General features: G+C 42.2%; 1 protein-coding gene across 3 annotated transcripts in view; it reads right to left on the minus strand.

The window, feature by feature from the left end:
• rasgef1ba (RasGEF domain family, member 1Ba) overlaps positions 1-14,245 on the minus strand; it is an 82,727-nt gene that overhangs the window by 26,257 nt on the left and 42,225 nt on the right. For all 3 annotated transcript variants that reach the window (XM_059646253.1, XM_059646255.1, XM_059646250.1), the window contains 4 exons: positions 13,260-13,355; positions 13,006-13,108; positions 9,296-9,375; positions 6,608-6,703 (listed from right to left, as the gene is read on the minus strand). In XM_059646253.1, coding sequence (XP_059502236.1) covers positions 6,608-6,703; positions 9,296-9,375; positions 13,006-13,108; positions 13,260-13,355 — 375 coding nt within the window. The remainder of the gene's footprint in view (positions 1-6,607; positions 6,704-9,295; positions 9,376-13,005; positions 13,109-13,259; positions 13,356-14,245) is intronic.

A 14,245-nucleotide genomic window follows, 5' to 3' on the forward strand; every position in this document is an offset into this window, starting at 1 on the left:
ACGTGACGTCACCCCCACTATCTCCGATTTATCCCACTGTTTATCCAGCATACCGTCCCAAATAAATTACTTCTAATTAAATATCGGAAATTGGTGCCTGTTAATATTCCATTCTCTACCTACCAATGCTATCCCTCTTGGTGGCCACTGAAACTGAATCAGACTGTTTGCATCTTTGGAGTCCAATAGTATTCAAGATTAGCTTCTTACTACCTACCTGTGCCATCACCAAGACCCTGTACCTCCAGTCTGTAACATTGCTTGTATTCAGCCTTGCCTCAGATCATTTGCTCCCGAAACCGCAGGCACATTTTCTGAAGGATCTAGGCTTGAAATGTCGGCCTTCCTGCTCCTATGATGCTGCTCAGCCTGCTGTGTTCTTCCACCTCTACACCTTGTGTCAGATTCTCCAGCATCTGCAGTTCCTACTATCTCTTGACTTTATTAATGCTTTCTTTGGCAGCCTCCTATTTAGCATTCTCCATAAACTTAAACATGACCAAACTCTCTGCTCTTTTAATTTGCAGCAAGTCCTGTCCTCCATCACCTTGAGCTTGTTGATCAACAACAGCCTCCAGTCCAACAATAACTTAATTTTAAGGTAACAAAGTGTGAAGCTGGATGAACACAGCAGGCCAAGCAGCATCTGATGCTGCTTGGCCTGCTGTGTTCATCCAGCTTCACACTTTGTTATCTTGGATTCTCCAGCATCTGCAGTTCCCATTATTTCTGACTTGATTTTAAGGTGTCGTTTTCTCCTGTTAAATCTTTGCAAGGTATTATGCTTCCCTGTTTCTGACATCTCTCGCTGCTATGTGATCCTTTGAGATCTTATGTACCTCCAGTTCCGCCCCTTACTCTTTCCACCACTCGTGTCCATGCTTTCAGTTCCTAGCATCTAGGCTCTGGAATTCCTGCAAAAGACTGTCTCTCCACATCTCTCTCCTCCTTCAGAACAGTCCTCAAAAACTCATCTCTTTGACAACTGTCCTAATATCTTTGTGTCAAATTTTGATTGATAACCCTTCTGTAAAGCAACTTGCAATGTTCTCCTATTTTGGAGGCACTATATAAATGCTCGTAATTGTTTTTGTTTTTAACAAAGAGAAACATCTCAAAGGCTTGACTGATGTCTGATCCAATTTGATTTACGAAAGTGCGCGTGTATGCAAAATCATCCCAAACTACTGAACAATTGCTCCTGTCCATTACTTGAGGAGCATTGTCATAGCAAATAATTTCAAACACAGTACAGCTCATACATGGTTAAGATCTGCTAAGTTGCCTGGAAGATTGAGAAATGCATTAGTTTGGATTGTTCTTCAGTGCTTAACAATATAAGCATTAATCAAATCAATCCACAATGTCCAGAGAACATTAGAAATAACTGTACTCTCTACAATGAAGTATTTTTGGACATGGGATGGAGAGACAAATTTAGTAGCTTAACTCTGTCTTGCATGTGAGGTTGGCAGCACTGCAAAAAAGAAAAATTGCAGAGACAGGGCCTACCAATTATAATCATATATTACCTTTAAAACTATCTTGACGGAAAAAAAATTAAAATTTTACAAGTAGTGTGAATGGAATAAGATTATGGCCATACACTTTGCATCTCAGCTGTATAAGTACAACCTTGGTCAGGAATTTCCGCAGCTGTTGCATTGTATAAATAGCACAACATGGGGTTCCTGACACATTTCTGGTTAATTTTCAGTTGGTGGACCATGAATTGTTCCCAGGGAATTTCTGAGTTCCAACTGCATTATTTTTTAGACTTCGGGCAAAGCTAAAATAATTCTCCAATGTTTAGTGACTGATGATTTGATTTAATGCTTAAAGACAGAGCAAAAAATATATAATTTTTTGTATAGTTAATAATAAAACCATTTCAACAAACAATGACAATAATCCTGAGATAAAAGAGGAAAGATTATACAAGTAAAAGTTTTGATTAAGAAATGGAACAGGTCAAAGGGAATTAACCAATACCTGGAATTTGCTGTTTTATAATGTCAACAAAATAAATACTGAATAGTATTTCCACCCAACCAGTATTACCATGCAATTTCAGGGAATGCAAATATGTAATGGTGCAGAATTTGTAATGAGAATAGCAATGATGCTATCAGCACTTTTAGTATAATTGAGGAAAGCTATCTCCTTTGCCTGGAGTATACATATGCACAGTAAAATCCAGATGTTGATTTGGGAGATACTCGGGGCATTTTTATTAGGGATGGAAGTGGAAAAGGGATCCCTAAAATACCCAGCGTGAAGTGCGTCTCAATGTCAAGAGGTCAAGGTGGGTTCCCAACAATGGAAATAATTAGAGAAGAGAGGCCAGAAAACCCACTCTTTTCCCAACTGAAGTCAATTAAATCGGTTTAAAAGTTTGTTAAAAGATCATTGAGGTTTGCAGTTTAAATTTTCATGGTGGGAGCAGGAGAAGGGAGTTGGTTCGTGATAGCAGCTGCAGAGCAGCAACTCTGCCCAATAAGAAGGTCAATGGAGCGAAGCGGACTGGGCAGCTGCTAAGGAGATGGTTCTTTGCAGACAGGCATCCAGGGCTCAGGCTGTGAAGAAGGTCTGTATTCTTCTGGCAGCATGTGAGCAGTAAAGCAAGGAGCCAGGTTTCCAAAGACAAGTGGGCAGGCCAGAAGAAAGGCTGTAATTAAAAATGGGAAACACTGTATTGATATAGGGTCCTGTAATGATGAGCAGCAACACTGTCCAGAGAAAGTGAACAGGCTGAGTCCTCAATACAGGTTCTACACTGAAGAGAGGTGGAGATGACAGAGATCCAGTGCCTGAGCCAGCAAACGGTCACAGGCATCAATAAATTCTTCACTGAAGAGCTCACGAGTTGCAGCACTGCCATCCATGCTCTGCCAGTGATTGTCAAAATCACTACGGCTTTCTTCATGCTGTCTCTTTCCAAGTATCGGCTGCTAGTGGTATAACAAAATGGCGCTCACATGGCACTGCCTTGGTTACTGATGTACGTTATTTAACTACAGGCACCATCTTGCAGGAGCAGACACCACTGAGTTTCCTTTCCATTTCTACATTCACCTAGGTGTAGGGAACCATCAAATATACCCATGTGGCTATCAAGGCCATCTCGGCCTCAATTTCTAACTGATCTGCATCCATGAGATTAGTGATCTCCACGTGTCACTGGCAGCTGCAATAATTTCTTCATCCTCCACCAAACCCTCTGATCTTCACTCCAACCTTCAAAGTGCTTAGATGGATGCTAGGAAGAGAACAAGGCATATTCTCGCTCTCCCGTGACAGCTCACTTCCCTCTGCTGCAGTGTTTTAGCCCAATCTGATTTCTCCCTCAAGACAATTGGTAGCCTCATATGAATTAATCCTAAACTTCATCCGACCTGCTTCTGTTCACACCCCACTAAGTGGATAGCAAGCTCATTTCCATGTCAGTTAAGAGGCCAAACTCTGGGAAAATCTTAATTTTAATTTATTTCCCACCAAAGAGTGGGTTCCAAAAATATACACAGATTCTCCTTCCTGCCACCACAATGAAAGTTCTACTTACTGTTAGTCTGCATTCTAGACTTCTCCAATTATCTGGGCACATAACAACTGCGAAGGCATCAATCTATTGTATCTGTTCACTAATTCCATATTAAACACAGCCGAAGAAATAGAGCTAGTGCATTCAGAGCTAAACAAGAGTTACAACGATTATTAATGTTGAAAATATGTTTGAAACAAATATCAAAATTCTTCTAACTTTTCTGCCTCTCTCTTTGGTCTCTTTCCCTTCATTCCATTTGTCTTTCTATATGTCATTTAAATTTAATTTTTATTTTGTGCTCTATGCTTCCTCATTTAGACTCTGCTCATCTCAGCAACAACGATTAAATGTTATTAGTTGAAGAACTTCATTGTTGTTTGCCTTGTCTGCCGGGAAAGCACAACTCCTACAGAAGGCACTGTACCTAGGTTAACTCACCCACATCCCGCTACCCTATCCCTGTAACCCTGCATTTCCCATGGCTAACCCACCCACATCCCGTTACCCTATCCCTGTAACTCTGCATTTCCTATGGCTAACCCACCCATATCCCGCTACCCTATCCCTGTAACTCTGCATTTCCCATGGCTAACCCACCCACATCCCGCTACCCTATCCCTGTAACTCTGCAGTTCCCAAGGATAGCCCACCCACATCCCACTACTGTATCCCTGCATTTCCCATGGCTAACCCACCCACTTCCCACTACCCTATCCCTGTAACCCTGCACTTCCCAAGGATAACCCACCCACATCCCGCTACCATATCCCTGTAACTCTGCATTTCCCAAGGCTAACCCACCCAAATTCCACTACCCTATCCCTGTAACCCTGCATTTCCCATGGCTAACCCACCCACATCCCGCTACCCTATCCCTGTAACTCTGCATTTCCCATGGCTAACCCACCCACATCCCGCTACCCTATCCCTGTAACTCTGAATTTCCGATGGCTAACCCACCCACATCCCACTACCCTATCCCTGTAACTCTGCATTTCCCATGGCTAACCCACCCACATCCCGCTACCCTATCCCTGTAACTCTGCATTTCCCATGGCTAACCCACCCACATCCCGCTACCCTATCCCTGTAACTCTGAATTTCCGATGGCTAACCCACCCACATCCCACTACCCTATCCCTGTAACTCTGCATTTCCCATGGCTAACCCACCCACATCCCGCTACCCTATCCCTGTAACTCTGCATTTCCCAAGGCTAACCCACCCAAATTCCACTACCCTATCCCTGTAACTCTGCATTTCCCATGGCTAACCCACCCACATCCCACTACCCTATCCCTGTAACTCTGCATTTCCCATGGCTAACCCACCCACATCCCACTACCCTATCCCTGTAACTCTGCATTTCCCATGGCTAACCCACCCACATCCCGCTACCCTATCCCTGTAACCCTGCACTTCCCAAGGATAGCCCACCCACATCCCACTACTGTATCCCTGCATTTCCCATGGCTAACCCACCCACTTCCCACTACCCTATCCCTGTAACCCTGCACTTCCCAAGGATAACCCACCCACATCCCGCTACCATATCCCTGTAACTCTGCATTTCCCAAGGCTAACCCACCCAAATTCCACTACCCTATCCCTGTAACCCTGCACTTCCCAAGGATAACCCACCCACATCCCGCTACCATATCCCTGTAACTCTGCATTTCCCAAGGCTAACCCACCCAAATTCCACTACCCTATCCCTGTAACCCTGCACTTCCCAAGGATAACCCACCCACATCCCGCTACCATATCCCTGTAACTCTGCATTTCCCAAGGCTAACCCACCCAAATTCCACTACCCTATCCCTGTAACCCTGCATTTCCCATGGCTAACCCACCCACATCCCGCTACCCTATCCCTGTAACTCTGCATTTCCCATGGCTAACCCACCCACATCCCGCTACCCTATCCCTGTAACTCTGAATTTCCGATGGCTAACCCACCCACATCCCACTACCCTATCCCTGTAACTCTGCATTTCCCATGGCTAACCCACCCACATCCCGCTACACTATCCCTGTAACTCTGCATTTCCCAAGGCTAACCCACCCAAATTCCACTACCCTATCTCTGTAACTCTGCATTTCCCATGGCTAACCCACCCACATCCCGCTACCATATCCCTGTAACTCTGCATTTCCCATGGCTAACCCACCCACATCCCACTACCCTATCCCTGTAACTCTGCATTTCCCATGGCTAACCCACCCACATCCCGCTACCCTATCCCTGTAACCCTGCACTTCCCAAGGATAGCCCACCCACATCCCACTACTGTATCCCTGCATTTCCCATGGCTAACCCACCCACTTCCCACTACCCTATCCCTGTAACCCTGCACTTCCCAAGGATAACCCACCCACATCCCACTACCCTATCCCTGTAACCCTGTATTTCCCAAGGCTAACCCACCCACATCCCGCTATCCTATCCCTGTAACCCTGCATTCCCCATGGCTAGCTCACCTCCATCCCACTACCCTATCCCTGTAACCCTGTATTTCCCAAGGCTAACCCACCCACATCCCGCTATCCTATCCCTGTAACCCTGCATTCCCCATGGCTAGCTCACCTCCATCCTGCTACCCTATCCCTGTAACCCTGCACTTCCCAAGACTAACCCACCCACATCCCACTACTGTATCCCTGAAACCCTGCATTTCCCATGGCTAATCCACCGAAACTGCAAATCTTTGGATTTTGAAATGAACCTCGAGTACCCAAAGGAATCCTGCGCAGACTCAGGCAGGATGTGTGAATTCCAAGTAGGCAGTTACTCGAGTGTGGAATTGAACCCAGAGTCCCAGTACTGTTAGGCAGCAGGGCTAACCACTAAGCCATCAATTAGGGAAATCTCCAAGTCCATAATAGGTCTGTGAGTAGCTAACAGAAGGTAAATGGCAAATTCTGTTGTCACTAAGGAGAACAAAATCCAGCTCAATAAACTCAAGAATCCTCCATTTAACATTTTTTTTTAAAATTCACATCAGAAATCACAAATAGCAATGCTAGAATTACACGTTTTAACCATATATTTCAATGTCTTACCTTTTCCCTGGTGCTATGGGCTGTCATTGATCTTTGAGCTGCTCCTCGCAAAGCTGTTCTATAGTTGTAGAAATTACTAGAAGGATCCATTTGATGCTGGAATCAAACAAAAGTTCAATTAGTGATCATTTTAAAGCATGAAAAATTTATATTAATTGTATTAAAACTAAATTAACATTTATAAATTGCATTTTAATAACAATCTGAAAATAAAATGATAATTGTTCTTAATAATAAACTTATGCAGATCCTACAAGCAAAGAAAGAACATTTATCTGTGTTGGGTCAATGTTTATTGTATAAACATAGGAAACTGCTTTACAAATTTCTAAGCATGATTTTCTACTTTTAATCGGACTGGAAGATAAAAATCGGCAAGTAAAAAAGTACCATCTGGCAACCAACCTAAGAACAAGATGTCCTTTGCCAAACTGCTGTTTAAGGAGCACAAGGTGTCTGAAATCTAATAAGAATGCAAACTAATTAAGTGGACACATTAAGTGTCCAAAATATATGTGAAATTATGGATTGTTCAATGACTAAGGAGAGTGAGCATGCAAATATCTGAATATTACATGTACTTTCAAACAACTGCGAAACAGTAGTTGCGGAGGTTTATTCAATGCTGACATTTATAAATATTAACATATTGTTTTTGCAAATGATTTCTATTTTGAACAATAGTATTGTTGAGGGACTGGGTGTCGATGTGTAAGGGATATTGTTAAACTGTTTTAAGATTGATTCATGCTTTCAATGGACTCAGTCAGGACGGCATTCAGACCTTTGTGCTTATCAGGACGCTTTGTTTTTGCCTCCGAGTCCCTCTCCACATAAAACTGTACCCACAGAGATGTGCTTTGGTTATGATTTATAATTCACAATACCATGTAATACGGCACATACTTCATAATGCTAAACCATATAACCAACGTTCTTGCACTACTGAATAAAAAATAGAAGTAAAAACCACAACATGAAAGAAATTAGCTGAATTAAACAAAATTTTAGGGTAAAATCTATACTTTAAGTGCTAGCAGCAACATGTGTCCACATCGCACTAGTTTTCTCTAGTGAAGCTGTGGTGCAAGATTCCATTCTCCACAAAATCACAATGGCAACATCTTCAATGGAATCAAGCTTCATTTCAGAACAAAACATTTCATTTTTCTTTACTTGTATAAAGAATATTTCTTGATATTCTTAAGAATAGGAAGGTGGTTTAATTTTATGAATGCTTCTGAAAATGGGCAAGTATGATAATGAAATCCGCTAGCCCACGTTGTGGGGATTGGTTAGTTCATTTGGCTAGATGGTTGGTTTGAAATACAAAGTAACATGAACAGTGTGTGCTCAATCCTGCACTGGCTGAGGTTACCGTAAGGAATCACTACAGTGTAGAAACAGGCATTTCAGCCCAACAAAGCCACACTGTCCCTCAGAGCATCCCACCCAGACCTATCTCCCTATAAACCCACCTAATCTACACATCCCTGAACACTACAAGCAATTTAGCTTGGCCAATCCATCTGACCTGCACATCTTTGGACTGTGGCAGGAAACCAGAGCACACGGAGGAAACCCACGCAGACGCAGGAAGTGCGCAAACTCCAGACAGACAGTCACCTGAGGGTGGAATTGAACCCAGGGTCCCTGGTACTGTGAGGCAGCCGCTCTAGCCTCTGCGCCACCAGGCTGCCCCTTCTCTCCCTCTCAAGGAGATGGACTCTGCTTCTCAAGGTCTACCCTTGCCTGAAGTGTGGTGACCTTCAAACCAAACTACCATGTCATATCTCTCTGAGAGAGTAGTCCTCTGTTCCAACAGGACTATGGCAACTTCACCCCAGATCACTACAACGAAGCTGACCTCAAATTACCTCAAAGACTATACACAATAATCTATTAGGTTAAACAGAAAATTTTGGTCAGTTTCTTACTAAGTTAAATAGTTAATAACTTCTAGAAACTGTAAACAGCTTCAAAGTAACACAATTATTGGAAACCCATCAGGGTGATTTGCTAATCTAGGGATGTGATCAGTTTTGTGGGTGGAAATAGATTCCCTTTTAAAAAACAATGCAGAAGTGTGAAAGGATGGTCTCTACATTCTCTGCACAGTCCTGTGAAAGCCCAGACTGCACTTAACCTGAGGTAGTAAGAACTGCTGATGCTGGAGTCAGAGATAACACAGTGTGGAGCTGGAGGAGCACAGCAGGCCAGGCAGTATCAGAAACAGGAAAGTTGACGTTTTGGGTTCCAACCGACCTGGCCTGCTGTGCTCCTTCAGCTCCACACTGTGTTATCTCTGCAGTGAACCTAACTTGAGTTGAAATTTCTTGATCTATTGCAGAGCTTTGCCCAATTTCAGGAAAATAATGCTGGAAAAGAGAGTGCAATCCAGTGAGAATTCAATTCCTATATGAACTTAAAAAGTGATACAACAGCCAATGAAAACATATGTACCCTGAAAGCAATAAAATACACCAGCAAGGATAGGTCACAAACATGAACCAGTGCATCTCAGTAAATTTGTGATATTAGATCATGAGCCAAAATTGTAATTCATTGAGTACTGCCTAGTACTTTGACTAAAATTAGATTCTCAGGACATGGAACATACATCTTGAGAGTGATAAATGCATGCAGGTGAAGGAGCCTCCGGCTAAATATTGTGCTAGCAGTACTTACCTCAAGGATGTCAAACTTAGCCATTTTGATTTTTGCCCAGGTTTTCTTTAGTCTAGAAACAGGGCTCATGTTCATGCCAGCTGTAAAGAGGTAAATTAAAATGCTCTATGTTTAGTTAACATACGGAAAAAGAATACATTTCTTCAGTGAGTAATATGCATTCAACATTCTTGAGGAGACACAGTGACGAGCAAGAATTATAGGAATAATTAAGACCTATTTTAGTGATGATTTCTACTTCAGTGGTATGAATTAGAACATTGTAAACTCTGTCAAAAAGTGGAAAAGGAGCATTTTTATTTATCCATATTAGGGGTAAATTTAAAAGTTCCTCAAAACAGGAATGGGTTTGTGATCCAAAATTAACCTCTTTATCTATCAGAACTTTAATGTGATATTCATACACTTCAACGCAGTCATTTGGCGGCACGGTGGCTCAGTGGTTAGTACTGCAGCCTCACCGTGCCAGGGACCCGGGTTTGATTCCAGCCTCGGGTAACTGCCTGTGTGGAGTTTGCACATTCTCCCTGTGTCTGCATGGGTTTTCTCCGGGTGCTCTGGTTTCCTCCCACAGTCCAAAGATGTGCAGGCTAGGTGGATCGGCCATGCTAAATTGCCCGTAGTATTCAGGGTTATGGGGGATGGGTCTGGGTGGGATCTATCAAGGTACGGTGTGGACTTGTTGGACTAAAGGGCCTGTTTCCACACTGTAGGGAATCTAATCGAATCTAAATCATAGCCTAAGTGCATTGCCTGCTGTTTAACCATTAACAGCCAGATATGCCGTACAGGTTGTCCAATTCACACACTTTGTCTCTTCTACAAGGTGCATAATCCAGACAGAGGGAACTAACAGCAAGAGAATATGCATGCCTGTGCTTGTGACTTCCTTGGAGGGAGCAGTACTAGTCATTGTTGGGATATCCACTGCTGAGGGGTTGAAATTGATCAAGGAATACTGTGTCTTCACATTTAATCTTCCTCTCACATCCTACCTTATATCATATTTACAAGCTGCAAATAGTGGAAACACATACCTCCAACCTCCACACCTTCCCAAAATCAAAACCTCACTCGTGTGCTTTGCTCCTTCAAATTCCCAACTTTTGCAACATTGCCAGGGTGAAGGGAGACCAGGAGCAGTGTAATAATGAAGATATATCACATTCACAGACACTAATTCATATTCTGACAGTGCGCATATTTCAGAGTGAATCAGGATGGATTTGCACATGGTGAAAACCTATCAAAGCTCTGCGTGGCCAGTACTGGGATGTCCACCAGCCAGACAAGTGGTTGCCATTCGGGTTCCTGTGCTTTTAAAGCTGAAGATCCCACATCCAAAAGCTGCCTGTTATTCAAACAGCCACAAGCTATTCAGTCACAACAGCAGCACTGGGAACAGTGTCCACAGTTGGGAGTGCAGAAAGGTGTCAAAACAGCAGTATCAGTGGAGGTGCCAACAAAGAGGTGGAGTAAGTAACGCCGATGAGAGGCAGTACGCCATGGGCCCTGGGTGACTGATTACATGCAGTCGCTCACCCAATGAGGTGGTCAAGGTGTCCTTTCCATATGGTAAAAGACCATGATTCATTGGTAGAATGAGTGGAATCAGGATTAAGGCCCTTAAAATGGGCATCAATTGGTCATTCAAAGGACTGCAGTTGGCCTCGAGGTAATAAAGTTGTTCTCAACTGTCCCTGTCCATTCTTATCAGGGTGATGGTTCTCGATCCTACATCTTCTGTCCTGCCCTGTGCTGGATGGCGAGGAATTAAATTCTATCCAGTGAAACAAAAGGCATTAATGGCCCTGCTGTCAGGGCATGGAGCAAGGGTGTGCAGGTCCGGGGTCAGCAGACAGGAATCTGCTAGATGGGTCTCAAGTGAGCATTCCAACAAGAGCAGTGCAGACAAGAGGTTGTTAGCTATACATATAAAATTCTTGGTGCATTGGCAAGCTTGATGAAGCCTGTGTTCAATGTCAAGGGGGTAGATGAGTGTGCTACACCTCATTGGTGAAACTTGCAGCTCACTCTTTCCCCTTTCTAGGGGAGGTGATGGCCTAGTGCTATTATCACTGGACTGTTAATTCAAACACCTGGATAACATTCTGGGGATCTGGGTTCAAATCCCACCACAGCAGATGGTGGAATTTGAATTCAATAAATATCTGGAATCAAGAGTCTAATGATGGCCATAAATCAATTGCCGATTGTTGGGGAAAAAATCCATCTGGTTCACTAATGTCCTTTAGGGAAGGAAAGTGCCTTCCTTACCTGGTCTGGCCTACATGTGACTCCAGACTCACAGCAAATGTGGTTGACTCTTAATTAGGGATGGGCAATAAATGCTGCCTGGCCAGCCATGTCTTCATCCCGTTAATGAACAAAAAAATGATGAGGAAATGGGGTAAATTTGATAATGCTGATGTCAACGAGTGAGTTAAGGCTTCACAGAGAAGTCTGCAAGCATCTGCAGCTTAATTTTCTCTTTTTCGCATAAAGTTGATGCTTAGATGTATGAAACTAAAAGTGCTAGAAGCTGTGCATTTTAGTCATCTTATTCAAATGTTGAGCAAGGTGATTAACCTTCAACAGAAGGAGCCTTGCCAGCACCATGAAACAGGTAGTCCATTAGTACAAGTCGAATTCAGTGCTCTTAAATTCTTTCCGTTGTTACAACTAAGAACTTTACGGCTTGTGAATTTTAGTGAGTAGCCACGAATGACCCTCTCAGACAACCAATTCAGTGGTCCTGGTCAGGAAATGAAATAAACAAACCCAAGGTCAACGTGAAAGCATTTGCATGCAAATGTATTGGTTTCAGTTTAGAAGACATATTATGAAATGTGCTTTCTTTTTTTCGTGATAATTAGCATTGAAACAGATTATTAGTATTAAGCAAAAAAAAACTTTATTCAGCTTTTAAAAATCATCAAAAATACAGTTGTCAGTTTCAGTTGGTGATCCAATCCACCCATATTTTATTCTGTTGCGGCAGTTGCTTGAAGCTTACTGGGCAATTTCTATATTCGGCAAATTTGTGTTCACAATCCAAACAATGTAACTCACCAAAACCCACATAACCTTTTATTGTCAGTGTTTTAAAACTTGGATTTCATCCACACTCAATTATTATTGAATGAAAATAATCAGTTCACTGAGTCTGCCTTCATAACAGAGAGCTCTCAGGCCTCAAATTATCCCCGTCAATCATATTTTGGACCATTTCCAATGCAGCAATGTCACCTTGAAGGTATGGTGCTCACAATTTCCAAATGCTGTTTCAAATGTGGACCAGTCAATGATCTATAAATGTTAGTATAATTGTTTTGACTGATACTCAAATGCCATTGAGATACAAAACCAGTACATTATTATATTTGCTGATAGCATTGTATTAACTTGGCTCAATTACGGGGCAGCATTTTGTTCTAAGTCCCTAAAGTTAAAGATACTGACAATTTAAACCTAATGTGCTTGCATGATACATTCTTCTTGACTTAACAGATTTTTTTTCTTTACTGAACGTTAAATTCATAATCAATAATGTATATATGGCTGAGTGTGTATGACTTGTCTAGATACCACTGCTGATGACTAATTATAACTTAGAAAGCATATCACAAACATATTGCATAAATAATACTATTGCAATTTAATGAGAATCTACCAATCTGATTAAATCTCAGTTTATAAGCAATACTTACAAATAATTGCCATCAACGAATTGAAATTGCCAATATTGAAGCATTCCCGAGCCACATCGATGAAATATTCTATTACTCGTGCCCTGTGCTTCTTCTTCACTGGCTATGAATGACAGGTGAGAAAATTGGTCTTTAGACGAGACAATACTTTTCACTAAAAGAAACTGCAGTTTGAAATGCATAATAATGAGACAATTATGGTGACAGGCACAAAGAAATAACTCCATATTAGAACATGGAAAGCGTTGACTCACCATGCAAATCTCTGTCGCGACGAGATAGCTCAGTCTGTTGAACCACTCTACATATGCTTCCAGGTTGCTTGCTTTCTTCAGTTCATTAAAACAGTTCTGAAATAAAAGAATACCAACAACATTTTTTCCTGCAAAATGCAAAATACTCCATTGAATCTCACAAATAAAAGTGTACGTGATGAACGGTAGGTGTCATGGCGTATTTTTAAATATCGGGAGATGTTGACATAGCACAGTTTGTCATGGTATATTTCATTCTAAACTTTGTCGATGATTTTCAACTGAAAACAATCAAATGGGTATAAAACATATAACTTATTGGCACCAAAAACTCAGTTGGAGGCACTTTTGGAAATTGACTTTTCATTGTAACATTAGCTTTGAAAGGATGGTGTAGCATTTCTCCACATGACTGTTAAAAAGTATCCTTTTCAAAAACACAGTGACATTTGCAGTGGATGTACGAATTCACGCAATTTGCATCCTGGCTCCTTAAGTCTGCTATTGCCCTTTAGACACCAATCAAATCCACCTCAGAAGGCAGATACACAATATGTGTAGGATAGCCAGCTCTTTTATATCTACCACCAATTTTTGCTGGATTGTAAGTCTCAACCTGCCAAGCACTTAAAGTGCTTTCAGGTTCACAATGTAATTCTCCGCTGCAGTTTCAAATTCCCCTATCGACAATATTTTCCCCGAGACAGGTGAGTTCCCGTAGGCTGTAGGTAACCCTGCTGGTTAAATCAAGTTGTAAACTTTGGGAGAAGCCTGCTGTGGTGTCAAGAACCTTTAGACAGTTTATTTTGAAATGTCTTGCCAAAACCTCCCATATTCCCAAAACACACTCCACGTTCCCTCATATCTCCCACATCCCCTTCATACCCCCCCCATATTTCCTCAATACTCGATGGACCCATGCTCCCATGCCCTTTCCATTTCCTTGTGCCCTCTTACATCTGCTACACCTTCTCCTCCAGTATCCA

The sequence above is a fragment of the Stegostoma tigrinum genome, chromosome 1 (genome assembly GCF_030684315.1).
Source record: "Stegostoma tigrinum isolate sSteTig4 chromosome 1, sSteTig4.hap1, whole genome shotgun sequence".
Taxonomy (NCBI): Eukaryota; Metazoa; Chordata; class Chondrichthyes; order Orectolobiformes; family Stegostomatidae; genus Stegostoma; species Stegostoma tigrinum.